This window comes from Falco peregrinus, chromosome Z (genome assembly GCF_023634155.1).
Source record: "Falco peregrinus isolate bFalPer1 chromosome Z, bFalPer1.pri, whole genome shotgun sequence".
In the NCBI taxonomy this organism is placed as follows: Eukaryota; Metazoa; Chordata; class Aves; order Falconiformes; family Falconidae; genus Falco; species Falco peregrinus.
The window spans coordinates 75686851-75712950 of NC_073739.1; the positions used below are offsets into that span (position 1 = coordinate 75686851).

A 26100-nucleotide genomic window follows, 5' to 3' on the forward strand; every position below is an offset into this window, starting at 1 on the left:
CTGCCACTGTCAGCTCCCAAGGAGTGGACTGCATTCACATGACTGAAAATAGATCGTTGGTCAGAGAAATCTGCTCAGAGGAATGAACGGCAGCACTGCCTTCCCGCTCTGCCTGTTTTTTGCCAAAGTGACTTATGGCCTCATGGTTGTAAGCCATTTCAGCAATTAATTAGGCAATTTTTGGTGCTTCTAGATTTCCCTGTGGTAAAAAGCAGTATGTGCCCCTGTGCTGCCTATGTTAACAAGAGGCTGTGGTCAGCCCTCTCTGAGCAATCCTCAGTCATCGAGGTCAACTTTAACCCCAAACCAGTGCATTCCACTGCACTTCAAGGAGCACTGGTGTGCACTTTCTGAATGCCAGGGAGACAGGACAGCAAGGATTCCTCTGGGGCGGTACTCCTCCTTACAGGTTTATTCAGGCCAACAGTAATTACAGGTAGCACAGCAGGCTATGTAACCACTGGTATATTTTGTATTAATCAGACAGGCTGTAATTCGGGCCCATCAGCAGCAGCTGGATGAAATGGCATCCTTGTGCTTCAAGGAGGGGTGCTTGATAAATCAGATGTCAGCAATGGTAAGTGTCTCAGATGATGATTTCAGTGCCTGTTGAACCTGCATAAATTAATCTTAAGAGATTATTAACTTGAATTAGTGATGTGATGTTCCCTGTCAGTTCTTCCTGGCAACCTCTGATGCCTCCCTGAGTCCTAGGAGAGGCTGCTCGTTTTCAGTACCTGTTGCGTCTTTGCCAGTCTCCACACCGCTGGGTCCTTGGGGGAGAACGAGACTGACGGGCCAACTCTGACCTGCTTGTGTCTGATAAAACACTTTCTCTTGTGTTGCATCATGCGTGGCAGACTGTACCAAACAGGGCGTCTTTCCATGTGACATTTATCTCCTTGTAGGCTGGAGCAAGTAAGTCAATACCACAGAAAAAAACAGCCCCCTAAAGCATGATACTGGGATGTCGCAGTTGGTGTAGTGCCGCGTTGCCTCTTCCTTCTGGGAGTCCCTTGCCTACCACACTGCAGATGTGCCAACCCACGGCCCCGCTCACTCCAGTGCTCTAAACCACCGCGACTTGTGCCCTTACAGGCTCTTAACTTTTGTCACTCAAGTGTTTCTTTGTTTATCATTGTCTTGGACACAGTAACGTTTGCTAGACCTAAAGACTGGCACCTGCATGGCCCCGCCCCTAGCCAGGAAACCCCAGTACTCAGTTTCTCCTGCATCCACACAGATGCATGTCACAGCTGTGTGGGAAGTCTCATCTCTCACCCAGACTATTAACATTTCCCAGTGAGAACCTCCTGTCTTCCCAGTTCCCTCATTTTATCCATAAAGCCAAGCTCTGTTACTGCATTACAATATATAGAAACCATTCAATTCCTACCACAGTTCAGATCTGAAGCACAGCTACCGGGACTGTTGCGTCAGGGATTTCAGCACGGAACCACCATGTGGCTTATTTGCTGTGATTTCCAGCTGCACGTGATGTGTCACCAGATAACGTATAGAAGTTCACAAAGCAGCACAAGATCCATAAATTGTATTAGTTTTGTGGCAGAGAATGCAATGATACAAAACAATCTTTTATTTTTTAATTTTTAAAAATCTTTTGAGAATGTTATTCCTAAGTCTGTTGGTTATTAGACAACAGGCCCTCCCCCCATTGCCCCATTTATTTGCCCCTTGCAGCAAGCAATCATTTTCTGGCTAGCAGAATTATGATAAGCTTGCCAATCCTTGCAGCAGTCTGTGAGTAACTTGTATCCTGTAGTGTTATTTCACATCATGACCTTTCTTGGGGCAGTGAAATTAGCCTGGACTTCGCATATCAGTTTCTCTCCTTCCACTTTCAGATGGTTGCAACTTCCCCAGCCATGAAACTTTGGCCCAAAGAGAGACTCCTGCCAAGATTAGCCACATACTGAACAAAGCAGTATTTAAAGTGCTTAAGAAAAATATGCCATGGCAGCTGGGCTGGTCTTCATTACAGTCCTGATGTCCCTGCAAGACAAAGGCACAGTGCACAAGATAGCTGGAGTCCAGCCAAATAAGCTTTTGAATAATTGATTTTCATGCAGTAGCAGTTGAAACCCCTAGCACTAAGGATGCTGACACCTCCCAGCTTTTTAAGCACTGACCTGTGAATGGAGGCATCAAACTGTTCTCAGCTGGACAGCAGAGCAAGTCTGAGTGCTCCCTTACTAATACAAGCCCCACTGAAAAATAGCTGCCTCCGTTTCAGTTTTAATCACAGTTTCATATCACTTTTAATCCATGTGACAGGTTGCTTTGGAAGGCAGAGTTCCCCTTGGCTGAGGCTATGTACACTGCTGATGTTTCTCATGTCAGATCTGACAGACCTGTAGCTGTGCAGGAGTTGGACTGGCCCTGCGACTTGATATTAAATAATGCCACCCACCTCCCCAGAATGGGCTATCGTATCTGGTCAATGAGTGTTCCAGCTCACTGTGTTTTCATGATTGCTAGATCCAACACAAGAAATGTCAGGAACAGTGTCCAGTACATCATAAAACTGCATGTCAGGTACCAGTCCCTATACCAAACTGTTGAAAAGCTAACCAGTGTTGAAGGGTGCTAAAAGGTGCTTTATACATTTTTATTTTTAAACGACTGTGTTAGCTAATAAAACTACCAGAGTGAGCAAACCTCAGTATTTAAAGGCATTGACTTTTTCAAGGGTCAGGCCTTCAGTCAGGAAACTGATTTAATGTGCTACACTGCAGAATGGAAAACATGCTTTTATGTATTGCTGCAGAGCATAACATGTGCTGATTTTTTTCCAACCTGCTGCTACTGTTGTTCCCTAAACTTTCTGTTTGCCTTCCTAACCAGGATTTTCAGAATTTAGTGACCAAGCTGGATGAAATCTTGGTACTGAAGTCAAAATGTATCCAAACGATGCGAGCCCAGCTTCAGCTCTACTTAGCCTCATCTGGCACTGACATGTCCCTGGAAACATCTCCACCAGTTTAGACCTTCTTTGCTTACCCATGCAGAAGAACAGCTACAGGAACCACCAGTGTTTGCAGCACACTTGGTGCTGCAGAGTGTGAGTGGGTAGGGGATAACTTTCGGTTTTATGTTTGTGATTAGTGTGTTTTTTAGTTAAGGATGGAGAGAATTCTGAGTAAATAAGAGATAACTACTTGGCACCACAAGCTTTTGTATTTCCTTCATACCAGTAGGACAGTGTTCTTAAGAATAACAATTCAGCAGCCTGCAAATATCTCACCAAGCAGTAGGCAGTCCTGTCCGCAGTATTCATAGCAGCTTCTTAAATGTTAACAGCACTTCTGTGTGGCCAAGAAAATGAGGGGAAAAGAAAAAACACTTTGAAGCCAGACACAGATCTGAACAGAAATGTTCAAAAGCTATCCGGAAAAGTGCTTGCAAACACAAGCCAGGGAAGAGAGAGGAGCTGCCGTTTAAGTACACCAACATTAACTCAACCATAAGTAAATGGAAGTCAAGGCAGGACAAGAAGTGCTGTCACTTTTGGAAGGAAGGTTATTGTTGCATTTGTTCTTTGCCTGGGGAAAACACTCCAGAGCTACTGAAAAAGATGGCTTAAGTCATGGGCAATGGGTGGTTTAGTAAAGACTGTACCAAAGGTTCACCTAGCATGTTACTAAGCATGTGGGTTTCACACTGCTGCCAACAGTGAGAGGCCAACAACTTACACGCTGCAAACAACACCTGATCTCAGCACTATGGCTCAGCTGTAGAGTGCTCATCATCTGGGTTGGCAGAACTGATTTTTGACATCAAGAGAGTGCTTGGTTAGAAGCAGTGGGATTTTAGAAGCTGCTAACGGTGCTGTTACATGAAGCCGGTATTTGAATCAAGAACTACAGAATGATCAGCTGGAGCCCTGCAAAAGCTCTGGTGCTGCAGGCATCACATCTGAACCACAGAACAGGTCCACTTGTGGAAGCCACAAGTGACCTTGAAACACGCTCAGCTGACGTGCTGTGTGAGCGCTCCCACTCCAAAATTTGGGCTGTCGCAGCCATTTCGGTGTCTCAGTAGTGCCTGTAGTAGGTCTGTCAAAGCCTGCTCAGTAGCCAGAAATGCCAAGGGTAAGGGAATGCTGCTGTCTGACCAGCTGTGAATTTTCCTGCCTGCTTCTACACCTGCCCTGAGGAGCCCAGTTTTGGCTGAGCAGCAATACAGTAGTCACAGTGACAGTTTCTGGTGTTTGGTACAAACACTCCCAGGAATGCCACGCAGCGTAGCCCTGGGGAGGCAGAATTCCAAGGGATGGACCCGTAGCAGTAGGAAGTCCTACATCAGTGCCCTGACTGCTGGGTTGTTTTCAGCACTAGTTAGTCTTCCTCTTGCTACCGAGACTGGATTACTCTGTGGAGCAGAGTCCCTCCAGGGTCTGAGTTTATGGCTCCCAAGACGGTTCTTCTGTGCAGGTTACAGGCCAGTAGCAAGTGACACCTGAACCCAGTTCTCCCAGTCCCCTTTTCAGAAGCCTTCCTCGCCCAGAGGAATGAGGCTCCCAGGAGCAAGAGTGTCAGTGGTATTTCGGTACTTGTGCACAGCGCAGAGTAGTGGCGTTTGGCAGCCACCAGAGAGCTATAAGGCAGCTGAACGCTTGGTGTCTCATTAAAACCATGGAGGGAAGATACGGCATTAAACCGAGCTCCCCTTTAAAACATGCAGCTCTTAGAAAGCCACCCTCCACCTGCGGCTGGTGACAGCTTTCCTGATTGAGGAGAACGCATGGGGTGGGGTAGTCCTTGTGCTTTCTGAAAGCATAAATGGATGTTGTTTCCCTCAGGACTTTCTCAGTGAACATGCAGAGATACAGGCTGTTGGAGAGCTGCTGAGTTTTGCATTTTCATTTGGAGCCAAGGAAAAGGTCAGACTGCTGCAGGATGTGTGCACAGGGCACAGGAAAATGAGATGCCCAGCCAGTAATGCAGTGCTAGGAAGGAAAACTTCACCTCCTCGGACATTTGGGAGATGAGTATTGGTTGATTGTACTGCCAGGCCTTTTAAAGAGCAGCTCAGCCAAGTACACTCATGGGCATTCTCAGTCTCTTACCCAAGCCAGCCATTTCTAAAGCGACACACAAGGAAGAACCATTTTCACAACTGACGGGGCCGTGTCCTAACCTTGGTATTTTTAGAGGTAGTTTTAACAAGACTGATGAGTGACTGAAAATTTCCATGAGCAGAGGAAGTGGGAATTAAGTCAGCTACCAAATCTGAGACAGCTGTGAATCCTGTCCAGCCTGCCCAGAGTGTGAAAAAGGCATGTCTGTCTGGCAGATCTGAGCCCCAGTGCAAGTTCCAGAGCAGGAATTATTTGCTCCCTGGACGAATGGCCAGGAACACTGAGAAAAAACAAATAAAACCAAACAACAACAAAGCAGTTTTCCAGGTCTGATAATACTTTTTAAACTAGAACCATCCAGGTAATCCACAAGACTGTACCTTACTAAAGATAAGAATTTATTATCAGTCCGTTCCCAGAATTTTATTTTCTCTACTGAAGGTGGAACTTTACTATAATAAAAAATAAATTAAAAAAAAATAATCCCTGGCTGTGAAACCCCACACATCCTTGGCAATAACAGGACTACAGACATACTTGTGATGCCTGCATGCCCAGGGAATACCAGAACTGGGCTCTTAGTACACAATGGAAACTACCAAAGGTGTTGCCAAAAATGGTAAAAATTTTTCTCTCCACTCTTAAGGTTTTTACCTAGATGCTGCTTTAATTCTTGTGTGAAAAATGTGTTAAATGAGCATTTTTAACGTGTCATCTCCTTACTGCTGTTTAGTATTGCACTGACACCCGATATGAATGGTTTTCATTTCAACCCGAGGAACGTATGTGGAAGTGTTTGTCATTACAGCAGTCTAAGTGATTAGGAGAGCCTGGCCACGTACAATCAAATACATACAGAACCAAAATGGGTTCACTTTTGTATTCAGCTGCAACAAAGACTATTAATGCTCATGGCAGATGCTTGGTGTTTGAATAATTGATGTTATTTAAAATAAAATTGTTTATTGCAGAACTCTGGTGAATTTTTTTAAGTAAATGTCATCAAAAGATCCATTTGTTTGATTGCAAAAGATTACCTGGGGCTGGAACCAAGTATGAGATCCCCTTCACACCTGGCCTGTTGACACCACATGTTTCAGAAGCTGCCCTCCAGCCACGGGCCCACACAGCCTGCAGCAGCAGCAGCAGCAGGACCCTTGCACCAGGCTTTGCTGCACGGCTGGCAGCAGCCAGCTGCCCCCCAGCACGGGGAGCTGCCCAGCCGCACGCCGTGCCCAGCTGCTGCGGACACAGGCTCTGGGGTCAGCCACCCACGGGTGTCCAGCACAGCCACTCTGCTGCAGGAGCCACCAGGCCAGCTGAAGAAAGCCTTGCGGCATGCTGCAGCCCTGGGACACCGGGCATCGGCAGCTCCCACTGCCTGACCGACTGTAGGACCCCAGAAAGGAGTCACCTTCAAAACAAGGTGGTGACCACAGCAGCGCTCTCATCGCAGCAGGTCTCCAGCCATCTGCAGGCAGAGTAGGAGGCCTCAGCTGCTGTGTGGGTGACCGACAGCTCTTCAGTGCCAAAGCCCCTACCAGGCTGCTGCTGTCCGGAATCATCAGGAGGCAGCTCAGGGGGTCTCTGGCTCAAAGCACAACCACCAGTTTTGGCTCTGTCCCTACACTTCCCACAGGCCTTTTTCCACCACAGCACCCAGACCTCAGCTATGCAGCAACAGCTAGGGCAAGGCAGAACAACCTCTGACAAAGTTAAACCGGTGCCAAGTGCCAGGTAGATGACTCAATCTGACCCGAGAATCTAAGGAAATGCCCTAATGTCTCAAGTGTGAGCAGGGACACAGTCATCTGACCAGCTGTCAGCAGGGCAGAGCCCAGCCCCGTACCAGCTACCAGCAGGACCTCCTCCCATCCAGGCTGAGCTTTGTTCTTGACAGGAAGAGGATGACAGTACCGGAGTCACTAGTGATGCACAGCGCCCAGAACAACATTCTAGTCTCATCGTATTGTGTCACTTGGTACACATTTCTTCGGAAGTGCCTCTCCCCTAGGCCACCAGGTTAATCCCCTCAGCCCCCTGGCCTTTCCTTCTGTGAGAAGCCACCCCAGAAACACGCTTCCACCCTTCAGCTACCCAGTGATGCAAGACCAGAAACCTCACTGCCAAAGCAAGAGCAGCATCTCCAGGCAAGACACAGACAGGTCCATAGGTCTCCTTGGAAGGAGGAGACCAGCTTCACAGGTATCACTTCACATCTTACCCTGCTCCACTCTCACCTCCTCAACAGTCTCTACACAGCATGGTTACTGCAGTGGGGTTAAGAGCTGTCCCTGCAGGGGCAGACTGTGAAACAACTTAACACACAGGAACACAATCAAAGAGAATTAGTTTATTCACAGGTTTGGTCTAAATAGTTGTTTCTTTGCTAGCAAGACTTCCTGCCCCTTCATGACTATCTAGTACCAGGCAAGGACTTGTTCAGATGTTAATTCTGAGGAAACCAAAACGAGCAACACAACTGAATGCTCTCAGCAGTAACAGTAAAGCAGTTTAGTTTTCAACTTTTCCGATTAATCAGGAACCCCGTTTCCTTCTTTCAAACTGTCCCATTTCTCACCTGGGCAGGAACACTGGGCAACTGCTTTACCTGCACCCACAGAGGCAGCAGCTGCTGAACAGCCTTCTTAGGCCAACACTTTAATTTCACTCCACCACCAGAAGCCGGTGCAGCTCAGTGCTACAGGATATGATGCAAGGCAATCTGCCCTGGTTCTACTCATCCATCTCTACATCTCCTAGATACTTGCCAGCTACATCACCCCTCAGCATCTTTTTTTTAAGTAAAGGTATTTAATTAATATAGTTGAGCACCTCACAGAAAATTCCAGGAGTTAACACTGGATCCAAATTAGATGTTCTGGTCATATAAAAAACATAACTGAGATAAACGGCATCTCCTTTGGGGTCCTGATGAGCTAAAACCACCTACTGAAAAACCTACCGAAACAGGGAACCAGCTGAGCTGTCTTCCCCTCATGAAGTCCAGTGCTCCCAGTTCCATGCTGTAATAGGACTTTGGATTCTTCGGCTTGGCTTTTGCAATCAAACAAAAATAAGCCACCGAAAAAAGAAGCATGTTCTAGCACCGCAGCCACCTGCCCAGAGACCTCTGGTTGTTCTGCCCAACACACAGTGTTCACACGTGCCTACGGGTGCAGGCAGCACCTGGGCAGGCAGGATCCAGCAAGTTCTTCATCTGCTGAAGCCAAAGGGCATGAGAGATGGGAACCATGACACTGGGAGTTATATTTGAGGGTTTTATTAGTTATTCTTCTGCAGATTCAAAATACTTAGCAAATTACTTCAGTAAACTTCCTCAAGACTGCTGATACTTCATGTATTTAGAATTTGAACATTGTACAGTGTAATACTTTGAACTATCAAAACCAACCCAAAACCTGATTCTAGTACTAGATGTTATCATGTAATTCTATAGCAGTGTGAGAAATGGAACTAATGCAGTGAGTATATTTGTTTTAAAGAAAGTGCTTGAAAGAAACCTCCTGCATCACACTGAGTAGTATTTAAAACAAAAAGATAACTGACTTCCTAGCATCACATTGTCTTAAATATCCTACGGGCCTGGGGGAATTAATATTACAGAGACCCCAGCTCTCTGCCTTCAGGTTCCAGAACCAACACAAGCTGCAGGTCCAGGCAGTGTTCACAGCTTACCTGTTTCAAGAGAACTTACACACCATTCAGCACTGGACACTCATGTCTGGCCTTGTTGGATGTTGTTGGATGCATGGGTGGAAAAAAAAAAAAAAAAAAGACCAAACCCCACAAAAACCAAAACCACACAGGAGGAAGAGCTTCTCTCTTTATGCATAGCGGCAGTTTCTGAACCAGTGTTTTACTAAGTTACTAACTTTCAACCAAAAAATAAAACTCCATTGCACTAAAGGTCAAATGTAACCAGTTAATCTGGACTGTGACACAGTCAAGTAATTCAGTACAAGCAGACAAGACACCATGAAAGCAGCTTCAAAGAACCAAAGCATCCTAGTTTCAGAACCAACTTAATATTCTTCTGTCCAACTCCAGTGCAACAGTGAGGGGGGGGAACCACTCCCGTCTCTACCTATGTACAATTCCAGTAGAGGCTGGGTAGTCTGAACTCTCCGTGGCCAAGCTGGAAAAAGGAAACTTAGGAAAGGACACTTTAAAATTTTAATTTAAGAAAGAAAGTTGCTTTCAGTTGAAAGAGAAATGCTGGAGTGATGCATGTGGGCAGGCTTGCTCAGTCACTCTCCCATGTATGTGAAAGGCCGGGCTCCTTCCTGCCGAGAGCAAGTCACACTGGATGTGAAGGTGGTGGGGCTGGTCCTGCTCCATCGCAGCTGAGAACCCAGGAATGTGTTTTCAGCTGGCTCCTGCACGGGCCATTAGATCTTCCAAAGCATCGTCTTGGTCATTGTTATGCAATAATAAGACCTCCTTAATGTCTTTTATTTCAAAGCCCATTTCTTTAAATTGGCTCATTAGCTGGAGAAGTTCTGTGATCTGAAAAACACAGACAGTCCCTTATTTGCAAGAGAAAAGACAACCAGTCGCTTGGCAGAGGTTTAGCACTGAGCCTGTCGACCAGGCACCCCACGGAGCAGATTCCTTCTCCCTAAGTACAGCCTGGCCCAGAGCCAGCAGAGCCCTGGGTGCAGTAGCCCACAGGGCCTCACCTTCAACCCCCCCCCCCGTGTCTTCAGCTTTGCGTTTCCAAAATCCTTTTCAGCATGGGCACCAAAGCTCAGTATGTGGCGGTGTCTCTTTTCCAGTAGGAAATTTAACAGCCTGGCCCAATCTGGGCTCCCCAAAATGCCGATTAATGGTACTCTGCTCCCCACATCCAGCAGCTCCTACTGCATCTGAAGATTTTTAAAGTTAAACTTTGACTTTGGGAAACAGCTGACTAGCCCTTGCTATCAACTGGCTTCTCAGATCCAGGGCAAACTTGGGGGATCAGCACAAATCCTACTGGACAAACTTGTATGACACTACCAACATTAACCACTAATCCTGCCTGAGCTTTGAAAAAATAGAAGTGACAAGTTAGTGAATCAGCTAACCAGACTTTTTATGAACTCTCTGCTGTTTACACTGCCTCCACCCCACTCCAGGGAAAAAAAAAAAAAAAAACAGCAACAAGCAAGCAGGTTGAAATGAGTGATCAGGGGATTAGCCATTTCCAATTTTAAGGTTAAGCCAGTAGCAAATGCATTTCCTGAACTCAGTCACTTCTCCCACCTTCACACTGTAGTTCCTCTGTTTGCAAGCTCATCATTACATCCAAAACAGACAGGAAGGCTTATCTGTGTCTGGAAGGGCTTGGTTTGCACCTCTAAAGATTTCATGTAACAACGTGGCACACAACTGGTTGGCAGACTTCAAAAAATCCTGCTGTCCTCTGCCCCGGCTACCCACTCCTGCCTCTGTACCTTTGGTGCCGGTTAAGTAGCCAGACCCAAAAAACCTATTTTCCAGCTTCTTGCAGAGCAAGCCATAACCCAGTTTGCCGAGCAGCCAGGCAGACATGTTCATACAAGGCGGAACATTCAGAGCTGGGGCAGGCTGGCAGGGCTGGAAAGATAATCTGCTGCTTCTGAAGTTGACCGTCTTTGTACAAGCACTCACCCACAGAACAGCTCTGTGTTCAAAACATTAAAACTAGAATATGCTGGGTCTTTAAGAAATCCTGTCCCCATAACAATGAGTATAAGTGAGAGTAATACAACACTGCAGAAGAATTCCAATGCTCCAACACGTATTTGCTTTATCACCACAAGGATGTCCCTTAGCAGTCAGTTTCAAAAAAAATGCAGTATAACCTAAAAGCCAGAACTACATCAGCCAGAGGAACTGCTGCTGGAATTCCCCATCGCAGCACATTCTCTCTATTGCTTAAGATGTTGTGCCCTCACCTTCTCCTCTGAGCACTGGTACATCTCCAAAGCTGCTTCAACAAGAAGTGGATCAAAGCCCTTCTCACAAAGCTGTCCATGTGCAAACAGGTAATCCAAAACCTGTGTGGAATGAAAAAAAAGAAACTTAAGTTTGCAGAGTGGCCTTTATCACGTGTGGTTGAACACCATCTCTGTGCACAAAGAGGTTGAGCACAACTCTACCCCAAGCTTCATCAGAGACTGAGATAACGTCCTTCCTAGTACAGCTGAGATGCTCTTTGTGCAAGAGCTTGTTCGGAGAAAAGAAGAGATGAGCCCTTCCACTCTTACGCTCTCCCACCAGCTCTGCACATCATCTTCCACTCTATTCAAAGCAGGCTCAGAAGCCTATCCCTAGCCTTCCGTGCCCAACACTGAGCAGAAGGCTGAGGTCTGACTGTGACTTTTATCCTCCCAAGTTTTTAAAATGCAACTGTAGGTCCAACAGTCAAGATGTGTCAGCTTTTAGCTTCCTCTCAGACGGCTGCAAAAACTGATGCAATCTGAAAGCAGTCAGCCTATTAAGATCAACCCAGCATACTGGTGAGCAAGCTGCAAATCCCAGGTCACACACCCACAAACCGCTATCAAGTTTCTTAACTGTCCTCAGCTTTCAGAGGTATGGAGAAAGGTCAAATAGGTAATGCTAGGTATGCAAAAGAACACAACCTGCAAATACAGCACGATTTAAAACCACCCTCGTAACAGACTTTTTCGCACTTGATACTACAGTTCACTCCAGCACATGGCTTAAATCACTTTTGATGCACAGGTAGCCAGCAAGCAAATCAGCTCCACAAGCAGCAGCCACTGGGACACTCCTCCCCAACTGGCACAGTCCTGCCAGGTGACGCTCTGCACAGCAAACAGCCTGTCCAGGGTCAGCATAGAGTGTTTAGCCACACTCTCTGCCCTTCAAAATGTTTGTGTGAAGTGGACCCAAGACCCCGAGCTACGCTTCACGCTGCAGTGCTTTATGCGTTGTGACCTGGTTTTAGCAAGCGTTGGAGGCAGCACGAGGCAGGCTCACAACCAGAGCACAGAAAGTGGGTCAGTGGTGCCTTGCAAGAGCCTTTCAGGGCTGTCTGAGCCTACAGGGACCAATCTCTCCACAAGAAGAGACTTTGTAACCCCTAGCGCTCAGCAAGGGAAGCTGACTGGTTTTTTGTCACACAACGCTAAGCATTGCATGGAGCTGTGCTAAGCTTCCTCCCAATGGTTCTGTGGTTTTTGGGAAGAGCCAGTACATCTCCGAGCTTTGCACGGGGTTAAGGGCCCATCCCAAGCTCAGTGCAACTCTGACCCAGCACACACAGGAGTGGCTGACCCAAGCAGTCTCTCCACAGAAACAGGAGCAGACTCTTTAGTTTTGAGAGCCTTTACTGCCAGGTGACAACTACTCTAGTGGTAAACATCACAGCGGCTACAGGCTGCAGCCCCCCTGTTACAATGAAAGTATTCCCACCCTATCCATTTTGCAAACCCGAGGTTGTTTGTCAGCAGTATCAGCATCCAATCAAGGGTTTCTCTCCTGTTGCACAAGCTCTTACCTGGTCTATGTCCTGTCCCTTCTTCTTCATGGCTTTCAGGACATTCTCAGGTGAGTACCCCATGTTGACAACTGTCTCTACGCACTGCCTCTCGCTAGCAGAAAGGACCTGTTGTAGCTCAGGGGCGAGGCCACCCGACCACTTTGTGCAGTTGGTGTTATTGGGCACTTTAGACACTGTGAAATTTTGGTGCGTTACCTGAAGGGGAAAACCCAGAGGCTGAGGTGATGGTCATCTTTTGCATCCCCATATGCTGTTTCTGGCTAGTGCAGAACCAGACTACCCCATATAATTAACCAAGGAGGCTTTCTAGACTGCCTTTGGGAAGTTACTCACTGTTAAGAGGAAACGAAGTAGTGCACATAGTCTGACTCCCACCATACTCTTTTTACCCTCAAAACAATCAACAACCCAGATTCTTCACAATACACCCTCCCCGGTGGGATCAAAGCATTCCCATACCCAGCCTTTGCTACAGTGAAGGTCCTTATGATACTGTGAAACCCCGAACCTCAGGGGAAGCGTGGAGCTTGCTGCCTTCACCCCAAGTTTACTCATCACCTATGATTTTTTTGTACTCAAAAAGGAACACTACTTCTGGAGATTCTCAGAAACACAATTCAGAGCAAGCGCACAGGTATTTGGGAACTTACCACAGGGATTTCTGCTTCCTTGTGGTCTGGGTGTACCTGTTGGGCAACACATAAATAAGATGACTACAAACATCATGTGTCAGTGAGCGGAGCTTGCTACAGATGGGGGAGAGAGCTTCTATAGGAGAGATCTGGTAGTAAGTCTACCATACTAGGGAGACACGTGGTCTGATCAGGCTTCCATATGTGAGATGCAGACATTATGCAGCTGTCTGCAGAATCACAGAATCATTTAGGTTGGAAAAGACCTTTAAGATCATAGAGTTCAACCATTAACCCAGGACTGCCAAGTCCACCACTAAACCATGCCCCTAACCACCGCATCTACAAGGCTTTTAAATACCTCCAGGGATGGTGACTCAACCATCTCCCCGGCAGCCTGTCCCAGTGCTCCACCACCCTGTCAGTGACAACGTTTTTCCCAACACCCAACCTAAACCTCCCCGGCACAGACTGAGGCCATCTCCTCTTGCCCCGTCACTTGTCACCTGGGAGAAGAGAATGCTAAAAAGAGCATGATTTTTCTACAAACACCCAACACTTGGTTCCACTCCCTGCATGCCAAGGAGGCAGGGTCATGTTCCCTGCTGTACACCATCGCTAAGAGATCAGCAGTGCAAAGTCAGAACTTTGCCCCATTGAATCTGCCCATTTCAGTTCATCCATTTAAAGGTCCTCCTGCATTTTAAATAGAAGTAGAAAAGACTGCAAGAAATCACTGTAGACCAAGAGCTTTAGTTTTTTTGCATTTCTTAGCAGTTATTATGATAATGTAGATTGCCTGAAAGCTTGTCCACTTCTTTCAGAAAGACATTTTTTAGGCCCAAATTAAGCAACAAAAAACTTCATAGAAAACCAATTCTGAGAAAATCTATTAGAATTTTGATAAATTCCATTTATTTGGAAAAAAAAAAGAAAAAAGAAAAAAACCCCACACCAAAGAGGTTTTGTTCTGTATTTTTGACCATTTTAATCTCCAGGGTAAGAATTTCTCATCTAAGAGATAAAGCCTGAGAAACCATATTCAGTCTGATGGACCTGTTTACCCAAGAACCTCTCCTCACTGTGACAGAGAGGTTCAGAGCTCTTAGCACACACCCTATCAAGGCATTTTGCCAGAGCAAAAAGCACTAGAATATGGCAGACACTGAAACAGGTGTCTGGAGTAGCCCTGAAATCAATGGAAGGATGATGGTTTGTTATTGATGCTGCAGCCAGGAAAACCAAAACCACTTCTGAGGCCAGAAATTCAAGACTCTCAGATAACCAACTTCTCCTCCTTAATCTACTTGACAGCCTGTGCCTGTGGTCAGTGATTTCCAGAATTAACACCTAAAGGAGTTGCTGGGGACAAAGCCAGGTCACTCAGCAGCTGCACTCCCTTACATCTTCAACTTGCACTTCAGTGCCCTTCAAACAGACACGCAGTGCTTTCAGCAGAGGTCTGCACACCGTGCCTACTTGTAAGAGACTTCTACAGAGGCCAGGAGCCCTGCCTGCAGCTGGTGTGCCCATACACATCAAGCTGCTGTAGCGGTATATATTCTGAATGGCTCACCAAGAGTGCTCCATCCTCCCATAACCAGAGAATTCTGTACATGAATTGCATCATACTAGTCAGGTCTCCGACCACTTTTGTTTAATTCCAACTGGTTGTCTTAACTAGTGATTCCGCAAAAAAATAAACCCCAGTGAACTTAAAAAAAGACAGGAGAGAGGACCACCCAGGACAGAGTCAGTGCAGCTTCAGAAAAATCACAGGTTTATCTCCATGCAAAATCTTCTAGATCCAACTCACTGGTAAAACAAACTCCAGTAGTAACTCCAAATCCAAAGTTACAATTTCTAGTCGGGGAGGCGGGTGGGGTGGGATAAATCGCTGTGGAATATACTGGGACATACAATTGTCTTGAGACTTTTTAAAAGGCTGGGCAGAGAATGGAATGAGAGCAGCCCTGAGGAGGACTTGGAGGTGTTGGTTGGCTGGCAAGAAGCTCAACATGACCCAGCAGCGTGTGCTCACAGCCCACAAAGCCAGCCGTATCCTGGGCTGCACCAGAAGCAGCAGGGCCAGCAGGGTGAGGGAGGGGATTCTCCCCCTCTACCCTGCTCTCATGAGACCCCACCTGCAGTGCTGCGTTCCGCTCTGGGGCCCCCAACATAAGAAGGACATGGATGGACCTGTTGGAGCAGGTGCAGAGAAGGGCCACAAAGTTGATCAGGGGGCTGGAGCACCTCTTCTATGAAGACAGGCTGAGGGGGTTGGGGTTGTTCAGCCTGGAGAAGAGAAGGCTCCGGGGACACCTTATAGCAGCCTCCCAGTACCTAAAGGGGCCTCCAAGAAAGCTGGAGAGGGACTTTTTACAAGGGCATACAGTGACAGGACACGGAAGAATGGCTTTAAACTGAAAGAGATATAAGGAAGAAATTCTTCACAATAAGGGTGGTGAGGCACTGGAACAGGTTGCCCAGAGCAGCTGTGGATGCCCCATCCCTGGCAGTGCTCAAGGCCAGGCTGGATGGGGCTTTGAGCAACCTGGTCTAGTGAAAGGTGTCCCTGCCCATGGCAGGGGGTTGGAACTAGATGATCTTTAAGGTCCCTTCCAACCCAAACCATTCCACAATGATTCTATGAAAAAGGCCAGGCTTATTCTTGGGTAAACTTACAGGAAAAGGGACATGAGCTAAATTACCCTTCTGCTCCCAGCCACAGGGACAACTGTGACTTCCTCCTATCATTTTCATACTCTTGAGAATCTTTGTTGTACTTACTTCAGTTTTTTTCTTTTCAACTTTTGTTGCATTTACTTCAATTTCTCACAGCTCAGCTGTCATTTTCAGCCACCAGAACCATATTGTGGAAACATGAAACACACATAGTCTGAAGTCTTGGAATTTAAACAGAAAGAACTAGTTCTGTCAGCATACCTACTTCCTGGTTTGCTACTTCCAAAGCAGAAATAGTTTAAAATTAAGATCTTTATTTTTTTGTTTGTTTATCAGTTTGTATCTTCCCTTACAGCATTCTCGAGAGTACACCTTCCCTCTTGGTCTTTAATAAATTAGTTTTAATTCAGCACAGAGATTTGAAAATTTGGCTGAATGCCCGTCTATTTAGTTCTAAGTGATCTTTCATGTTAATCCTCAGAGATGTGTCTTAGAGGTTTCACCCGAGCTACATATGATCACACAACTGCCTCTCAAACCCGTGATCTGTAGCAGCGGGCAGCTATTCAGCACATTGGTACTTCTGTCAAAGTTTACCATATCAAACTTGTTCTAGTTATAATAAACAGCTGCTGCTGTGCTCTGACAAATAAGCTACTTGTCAGAATACTGTATTTTGCAATTAATAGTGCATTTACCTAAGCCTGCAGTAAAGGAACAATGGGAGAGAAGCTGTGTCACTTGTTTTAGAGCCCATGGTGACACACAAAAACCTATTGTATGCCAGTAAGACCACAGAATCACTGAAGCACTGCTTAGATTGGAGAGAAGAAACCAGGTTATTTTAGAGCTAGCTAGAGAATTTTACTATACAGCTGTCATTATGCTTCATGAGTCTCGGAGTCCAAACCTTAGGTTCTTTGGGAAAAAAGCCCACAAGCTTAGTCAAATCTCTGCTCTTATTCACAAGAGGACAAGGACAACAGCTGGCGTGAAGGTAAGTGTCCTCAATTTTAGAACTTGCTACAAGTTTGAGGAAGCAAAGCATCAACCTCCTGCCTCAGAGCTGTACAACTGACTGTAACTTAGCAATCTGAGATGATCTTGAAGATTGCGTTTGGTATCCACCAAGCAATCCTTCCACCTTCCTTCACAAGTAAGGGGGTAAATACCAGATTTCAGACTGCCATCATCATCTTCCTTTTAAATTAGATTTTAACAGGATCTCAGGAAGAAAATTAAAAAAAAACCCCAAACCTAAACATGTATTTCACTGCAGGTCAACAGCAAGCACTTTCTTTCCTAAATGACACAGCACATCTGTGTTTTTCAATGTGTTATTGCTTCTGTTCCTTGAAAAGCCTGCATTTCCCATTATTTCTAGCAAATAAATAACCAAGTAGAGGAACAGATCTAGCAAAGATTTAATTCAAAACCTAACAGCACTTCAGAATCCCATATATCTCAGTTGGGTAAGACAGAATGCAGGATTGTACAAAAGAGGTATCTTATACGCTTAGCTCAAAGATGTGCAACTATGAACAAGATTATCTGAAAAGATGAAATAAAAATCACCAGAATTGGTCTAAAAATTTCAGATTTTGGGAAACCTGAAAAGTAATAACCTGAAGTCCAGAACCGCCAGTATGCAAACCTACCAGACTGATCAATTTGCTGTGTAAATTAGGACTATCTACACATCACTCCCATTAAATGAAACTAAACCCAAAGCCACAGTACATTTTGCATGCAATATTTGCCTCCACATCTCCACACATGCCCCAGCAACCCTGATTCTAATCTACTGCATTTTTACCATAGTCGCTGTGCTTTGAGATGATTCTTCTTTTGTATAAGCTGTTGACACAGCCAGGGAAGGCAGCCTGGATGAAGAGGATAATGTTGATGTCTCCATGCCACTGTCCTCATTTAGAACAGAAAGACCAACCATATGGTGTCCATTCAGTTCACTCGCTTTACTCTGAGCACAGGTCTGCAAAGAGCTGAGCAAAGTGCCATTGCGGAGACAGGTAGTGCTGTGGAAAGTGCTTGCAAGCTTTGATGATTTTTGGTCACTATCATCAGAGTCAAGTTTAGGAAAGGACAGGGATTTGATATTGCTCACTGAAGTGATAGGGGACAGGGACACTTTGGAAGACAAGGACATCTTTTCACAGTTTCCCAACTGCGGTAAAGTGATAAAGCCATTGGGTTTGTGAAGGGGCTTGAAGTCCAACGTGGCCCTTTCTATGGATGCCAGAACTTCCTCATCTTGCAACACAGCCTCAGACCCTCCTTTGGGCAAAGTATTATCTAACAGCTGGGCAACAATTGGCCCAGTAGTACCAACGTGAATTTCAAGAATATTTTTTAATTCCTCCTTATCATTGATAGTTTTTAATTCCAGTTTGTCAAATGGGTCTTCTTCACATTCAAAATCAGCTGGGTTGAAGTCTGCTTTTGGACAAGGTGGACTGAGAACCTTTTGCTTCACAGCGCTGCTGTTGGCTGGTGTGGGAGTAAGAATATTATTGTGCTGCAGGCTAGCGAGGATGGGGTTAATGGGAGGCGGCATGGACTCAGGGCAAGGTACCTCTGAGAACCCCATTTTGTCGCTGACCTCTGGAACTACTTTTGAGTTTGCTAGTGCTTCCTCTGCCTTGCGTTCAGCTTCTCTCTGGGCAGCTTGAATTTTTTTGGTATCTTCAGCCCACTCAATTGTTTTCTTTTCCAGTGAGAAGTCATACTGATGAGGGATGTGGGAGAAAGGAGAGGAGGGGAAAAAAAAAAAAAAAGATCAATTACAAGGATCATAGCCACTACTTCTTACAGGAACATAAGTAACATAGAAGAAGTACTACATGAATTACCATGGACAGGCATCATTTCTTTCCCCAGCATCTCGTCACCTACAGACTGTCAAAGCTAGAAGACAACAGAAGTAGTTCATTTTGCCTCTAGCAGCAAATCCTGGCTATAATCTGAATTAAAACATTGTATTTTGCCTCATTCCTACATTTAATTTTGCTTTAGAACTAATACCAAGACAATTTTCACAGCCCTCCCACCATCTTCCCTGAGGACAACAGATGGAGCAAGGGGGAGTCTAATGCGCTGTTACTAGGTGAACAATCATACCCAGATCTGGCAATGCTGAACTATGCCCTGTCCACTAGTTCTACAAGTCATTCAAACCTAGGGCAGAGTATTTTTGCATCTAAAGACCAATATGTTATTACTTAGCTCCCCCTAAAAGATTCCTAGCCAACTTGATATTAGAGTTTTACACCCAGGGGTTTCAGAGGTATTGGTATCCTTACCCCACTGCCAGCGGCTCACCAGACAAAGGGGATGTACTGGCTACACCAATGACAACTGCCTGCACTATCAGGTTTTGCTGCAGTTACTGGCATGACAGGATCCCACAAGCTTTTCTCATTTAAGATCAGCTCCTTCAGGGTCAGGTTAGCACAGGAGGGTGTTTGTAAGCTACTCACTACCAGTTTAGTAGCCACTGTTGTAGGTCGGTTGAGAGGACAAAATTCTGAACATATTAAATTACTTATAGCTTTAACACCTTGGGAGGAATGAAGAGCCTCAAATGCTCTTTAGATAACCACAAAAAAAAAAAAATCAGAGAACACAGCCTACAAGCTAAGTCCAGGGTGTACCTACCTGCAACTCACAAGAAGTCACAAGACATCCTTCCCAGGATAATGGAACACAACCAAACAGAGTACTCTTGCCATGGGACTGCTAGGTCATACAAATTCCTAGCTCTAAAGAGAAAAAAGCCAGCAAGGCTTGCTAGGCTTCTAATAGGCTTTTCTGGGACTTATTTGTTGCACCACATCCCATCCTATAGCAGGCTCCACTGAGATCTGGAGACCTGTTGTCTCAACTGTACTAAGAGTTCCCCCTTCCCTTAGCTCTAAGACTCCAAGAGGTCCAGGCTGCTCAGACTGCCTCCCTTAGCTCTTTCACACCAACTTAACTGGGTGAAAATGTGTGTATTAGGACAATCAGGTAATCATTTAAAGGTTATAATGAAGACGACATGACGTGGCATAATAGGGTAATATACAGGGCAGGGTGGGAAGGAAAAGGCAGAACCATCTACAGCAACCTGTCATGGCTAACATGAAAACAATTATCAGTTGGGACACAGTTCAATTGGACTTCCTGTTTCACCCTGCATTTGTGGATTGTATTTTTCAACAGTTATGCTAAATCAATTGATTTTATGCTACAAAGAGTTTAAGGTAACAGAGACACACTCCTCAAAGACCTGGAAGCTATCTAGACCAAGCTGTAACCTGTCTGCCCTACAGCTGGAAAATAATTCCCACCCAGAACCACAGAGAAAACAAGAACGGGAAATTTATTTCTTCATCACGCTATTATGAGAACCCATAAAATATGCTTGCAGAAACACCTGTTAACATCAAACAAGATTCTGAAAATATGCCGTAGCATGGGTGTATCAGTTCTTAGCATTTTTCCTCTCAAAAATGCTACTCAAATTTAGTCAGGGTAATGTTTAGACCTGCAACTATACACAAAAACATAGTGCTTTCTTGAAGCAGATAAAAAGCCTAATACACTAAAATAAATGTTAAAGTAGTAAGAAGTAAAAGGTTTTTGCATGGTCTACTGTATTTTTATCTTTCTATACTTTCTAACAGATCTTCTACATCTACTGCCTGGCATACTAAATGGCACTACAGGACTGACAAGACTAACAGTTGAATATTTGCAAAATGTAACTATGTGCAATTTACACCACCACATGTTGGGGGCCAAGGGCGTGGGGGGGTGAAGAGCGCAGAAAGGCAAAACATCACTTACCTGGGCTCCTCTGACAAGCTGAGAAGAATCAGGCAGGCAGAAACCAATGGGTAATCCAACCTTCGCTGGGGTTTTGAATTTGTCTCCTATCTTAAATGGGACATCATCAAGATAACTGAAAGGCCCTAAGATCAAAAGCAGAAATTGTATCAAAAAACCTTACGAGCTTAATGCATTCAAATAAGGCAAATACTTTTCCCTCTGCTGCCCCAACTACACCAGGTGACTCAAATACAAAGGATATTGCTTAATCAGAAACACACCGGATCTATTTGGACTTTATTGCCTCAGGTTTTTGTTTTGATGCTTGGGTTGGTTGGGTTTTTTTGTCTGGTTTTGGGTTTTTGGGTATTTTTTTGGTTTGTTGTTTTTGTTTTGTCGTGTGTGTGTGTTAATGTTCTAGCCTGTAACTAGTTTACGCCACATAACAATTCAACAACTTAACAGATTTTGAAGCAAATATACCCAACATCTTAGCTTCCCTTGTGACAAGACTATGCCTACACAACTGGAAGCTGAACACTGTATTCTGTCTCAATAAAAAGATTCATCACTTTTTCGTCATATTCAAAGCAGGATTTAAAACGGCCCAGCTTCAGAGCAGCTACGGCAAACTAGAAACCATGGCATTTGAATTTTAGGAAGTAGGAATGAACATTTGGACAGAATGGGTCACAATGGTAAAGTGGCCCAAAGTCTAGGTGTTCCACTTTAACCAAAACACAGCAAAATAGCTCAAGACTATTTAGCATAGCAATTCTGATTTTTAAAACAAGGCTATTAACTTAAACAGCCGTCCAATTTGTGATCACTGTAACGAGAGGCCTCAGACCTTTTCATTGTCCTCCATTTGTCCTTTATATCTATCACTTAGACATGGTATTTAAAAAGTGTTTTAGGACAAACGCTGCAGGCATCCTGCAAACTCACACGGCAGAATCACTTAAGAGCTCAATCACCTCCAAGAAGACAGACTACAGGTTTGCTTTCCTTGAGCTGCTGTGAAGTAGTATTAGAAGACCCACAATATAAACTACAGAGTTTTTCTATTAACTGAACGGGATCACTGGCCTAAGCTACAGGCCAGGTTTCTGGCCATGTATAACAATCTGAAGTGCTCCTCTAGCACTCATTAGTAACTTCGCTTTGAGTGTTGCGGATCCAAAAAGACATGAATGGCAACATCTAAGACACTTCAACTAACCTCTTGCTCAGTGAGCTGTGATTTGCCTTTTATCTGACCCATTTTCGTACTCAGATGACAGTTTAAGTATTGTTTGTGTTCCTCCACTGTTGACTCATCTACAACAAGGCAGCCACAGGCTCCAAAAGGATGAGCAGCTTTTGAGAACAGGAACACCCTGTTAATTTGGAGTTAAATGTTTATGTGTCATCACTTGAGCTCTCATGCTATGTACCACACTGGCTGGTTGCAGAGTCCTGTTAGGACACAGGTGGTATTTCTTCCACCTTTGAAACCATCAGGATGAATAACCTACATCTCACCTGTACCACCAGGATGAAAAAATGGTCCAGACAGAAGATAACAGTATCTTCACTGAATCTTATCAAAAAGCACACATTCAAGTATTACACAGCACAGCTTCCAGATGGCACCTCACTGGCCACTAGCACCACAGCATCCAAATTGTATTTGAGCTGGCAGTGAGAACCTGGATTTGCCAGTGTGTTTGCTTATGCAGAAAGAGCAACTGTGGTAGCCTTTGGGCTGAGAGCGATAAATAATTAGGGCCAGGTGAGAGAAACTGGATCTCCTGACTCTTCAGCCTGGTGTGACTGCGGCTACTAAGTGCTGCTTAGTCCTACCGGCTCTAAGCGGGACAATCCAAGCAAAGCAGGATTACCCCTCTGCACTGATCTCACAGCCCAAATGGCTCAGTATGCAGGTACTTGTCCTATTAAACCTATTGACACAGTAAGTGGTAGACACCTCTGCTTGCGCAGCTGCCACCTTTGCCACAGAAGGTACAAGCACACATTGTGGTATTCACACAGCAACACTCTGTTTTGGTACAGTAAAAAAAATAAATCTAAACACACCTAGACTAGATGGGCTGCACTGACAGCTGCCAGTTTAGCCTCAGACACTAGAGTCAAATAAATAAGTAGAATAAAAGCCTTCTAGAGTTCTTCTCTGTATACTAATTTTTTAATCATGACCTCTGCTATAATCTCACCTTGAGTGTAATTCTTCTACTAAACCTGCAAGCACACATTAAGAAACACAGTAACTGGTTTAGGACATTTGTTGGTGAAGTCTTTCTGAGGCAAAACACTGATTGCACACAACATCCCAGCTCAATCAGAACAGTACTAGCCTAGTGAAGTCAAAATCTGAACCTGAAGGCCAAGAACCCTCTTCTTTATGTAAATGGATAAACCTTCTGACTGAACTTGTTGACGGGTAAGGATGCAAATTGTTTTGAATGGCAAATTTTAAGGCAATAAGCAAAACCTACATAGAGAAGATATGCAAACCACTGTTTCAATAGTCACATCCTGAAGTGAAGCAATTAAAGGTTTTTCTGAACTGTTACTTAATGTAGCCGTTAGCCATTTCATCCTTTTAGCAGTTAAAAGCATACTGAGGAAGTTCTGAGAATAGCCCTGGCAAAACTAACAGTCAGTCTGATCTCTGACACTGCACAATATATAATATTCCTGGCCCAAGGAACTACTATAAGAGTAAGATTTCTCTACTTTTTAGTGTAATGCAGAAATCACTGGCCAACTCATAGAAGTGTTCTCCAGTGTGGCAGCAAAATGGGAACATCATATAAAACCAGTTATGAATAGGAAACAGTTGTGAAACCAAGTGGAGCTTAGTTTTTGTGGTCACACAAATGACACTTACATAATTTTCAGAAATTGGAGTTAAAAGCTTTCAAGTTTCAAAGTGATGACAGAACAGCAATATTAACATACTGCACCTGGTATAACCCAAGCTGTTTGTGCAACAGATGAGAGCTGCATTTCTTGATATTTACTTGAATTACAATACTTACTTGAATTTAAGCTTCGATTTTAAATTATTTAAATGACAGGAGTGCATCTGAAGTTACATAGGCATAGTTACAGGCATATGCTAAGAATACCCTTCAAGAGAGGAAAAGGGTTCCTTTCTCTCCACCCATACCTTATGTTCCTATCTTCACCTCCATCTCAACATGGTCCTGAGCAACCTGCACTAGGTGGCTCTGCTCGAGCAGGGGGTTTGGACTTGATGATCTCCAGAGGTCCCTTCAAACCTCAACCACTCTGTGATTCAACAATGGTCCTCAAACCTCTAATAAGCTGCTCAACAGTAAGTACAAGAGATGCATTGCAGAAGAATGGCTGCAGAAGCACGGCTTTAGAAGATCTGCACAATCCAGGCCTGGTATTAGAATAGGCCTGTAATCAGAATTGTGCTGAAGTTGCTGTGCTGAAGTTAACAAGAAAGGTAGCCTTGAGCTATTCTTCAATCCCGAGACCAAGTAATATGTTGTGCCAACAGGCCGTGGCTGTAACAAGCTACAGCTGCTGGCAAAGCAGGTGCAGGGCCAAGAAAGATGGGGACTGGTATGGGAAAATAGGGAGTAACAAACTACAAGGCTGAAGCACAGCAACTCAATTAGCTACATGGATAGAACGCTTATTTTAGTCATGATAATTAGGGGTGTGAGAACCGCGCGCGTTTAGAGACTACTAACCAATTTTACTTCTGCTTTACGAATATGCATGTGTATCGGTTCTATGTAAGTAGTGTTAGAAACTAATAAAGTTGAGCAAGATGCATAACTCATATTGAGCGACTTCTTGACTCTGGCGAACCCTTCTTCCAACAATGCATCAACTGTGTTGACCAGTTCCATCAGTCTGCCAGAGCCACTGAGCTGAAGGCAGCTGTTGGGCTAAATGCTTTACAGTAAGCCAGAATTCACTTATTGGGATTAATCCTTAACGACCCTGGAGAAGACTGAAACAATTGCCCTGCGGACTTCTTAAGACATAATAAGCCAAGGAAGTTTCTCTACTACTCCTCAGGAACAGTACTGTGACAGTATCGCTGGTGTCGTTAGGAACAGAGGATATCCAAAAGGGTAGACAAGTTAACCAGCCAGCTTACAGTACCATTGGTTTTGACTTTGTGATTCTGAAGCCAGGAGCATGTTCCACCACACTACACTGTTTTGAGAAATATTTAAGACAGATTGAATTCTAGCTCCAAGCTAGTCTGGTTTAGGAAGCAGAAGAGAAATAAAAACAAACTGAAAAGACAAGCAGTTCACAATGTTCATGGAGACCATTCACAGATACAAGAGCAACTGCTGAAGAACTGGCAGCTATATAATAAACTGTCTTGCAGCAGGATCACTGGGCCACAGCAAAGGAGACCCTCTAAACCAGGGATCCTCAAACTACGGCCCGCAGGCCAGATACGGCCCCCCAGGGTCCTCAATCCAGCCCCTGGTATGTACAGATCCCCCCGCCGGGGGCTGGGGGGGGAAACCAAGCAGCCACAGATGACTCCCTGCCACTTCATCCGCGCACCAGCCCCCTGTTTAAACAGTTTGAGGACGCCTGATCTAAAATTTAAGTTTTGATAAGCCATTTTTATTAATCCTTAACCATGTATTTAAGTGAGGCATTTCTTACTGTGTACTTCAACTTTACACTTGCAAGACTGAACAAAAAGCCCAAGGTAAAACTAAATTCCTCGAGACCCTCTTATCTGGAAGATTAACCACGAAGATCAAAAGGCTGAGTTTCTAAAAGCAGAAGTTTCTATAGCATGAAAAATAATGTTAGAAATTTCACATTAACCTCCCACTACTGCCCTGAGTGACTACTGATTCGAATAAGCTACACTGAAGTTCAGTTTGTTGTATGTGAAGTTCCACAGAAATAACTAACCCTTTCACATTACACCCCACTTGCTAAAAGAGAAACACGTATACAGGCAAATAATTTTTTATTATACCGAACATCTGCATGACACTATGCATCTCAAGTGCAGAAGATACTCTCTTCTTCACTTGCCTGCTGAACCAGATTAGTCCAATTTAGGGAAAAAAAAATAATCACTGCTGAGCAAAAAGCAAGCATAAATCAATGATATATTAAAAGTTACACTTTCAATTGAACTTTTCATGTGACTTCCACAGAAAGAAGCTACAGATCTTTTGTCCACTTCAGCAAACATCAGATCGGTATCACAACTGCAGTTCAGCTTTGATTTTGAAGGGGGAAGCAGAAAGTATTATTCTGCCATAAAGGAGTGGGAAACAGTCACAGTCTGAATTTCAGTTTAACCA

General features: G+C 44.6%; 2 protein-coding genes across 7 annotated transcripts in view; one reads left to right on the forward strand and one right to left on the reverse strand.

The window, feature by feature from the left end:
* Positions 1 to 7961, forward strand: part of KIF24 (kinesin family member 24) — a 33748-nt gene extending 25787 nt beyond the window's left edge. For both annotated transcript variants that reach the window (XM_055790241.1, XM_005239472.3), the window contains exons 12-13: positions 484 to 577; positions 2866 to 7961. In XM_055790241.1, the coding sequence (XP_055646216.1) occupies positions 484 to 577; positions 2866 to 3006 (235 nt within the window). In that variant the 3' untranslated portion in view covers positions 3007 to 7961. The remainder of the gene's footprint in view (positions 1 to 483; positions 578 to 2865) is intronic.
* UBAP1 (ubiquitin associated protein 1) overlaps positions 7435 to 26100 on the reverse strand; it is a 37560-nt gene continuing 18894 nt past the window's right edge. For 3 of the 5 annotated variants that reach the window (XM_055790242.1, XM_013300839.3, XM_027789591.2), the window contains exons 3-8: positions 20783 to 20907; positions 17751 to 18680; positions 13268 to 13303; positions 12615 to 12812; positions 11044 to 11145; positions 7435 to 9631 (exon numbers count right to left, since the gene is read on the reverse strand). In XM_055790242.1, the coding sequence (XP_055646217.1) occupies positions 9491 to 9631; positions 11044 to 11145; positions 12615 to 12812; positions 13268 to 13303; positions 17751 to 18680; positions 20783 to 20907 (1532 nt within the window). In that variant the 3' untranslated portion in view covers positions 7435 to 9490. The remainder of the gene's footprint in view (positions 9632 to 11043; positions 11146 to 12614; positions 12813 to 13267; positions 13304 to 17750; positions 18681 to 20782; positions 20908 to 26100) is intronic. The other 2 variants (XM_055790244.1, XM_027789593.2) reach the window with 2 other exon arrangements.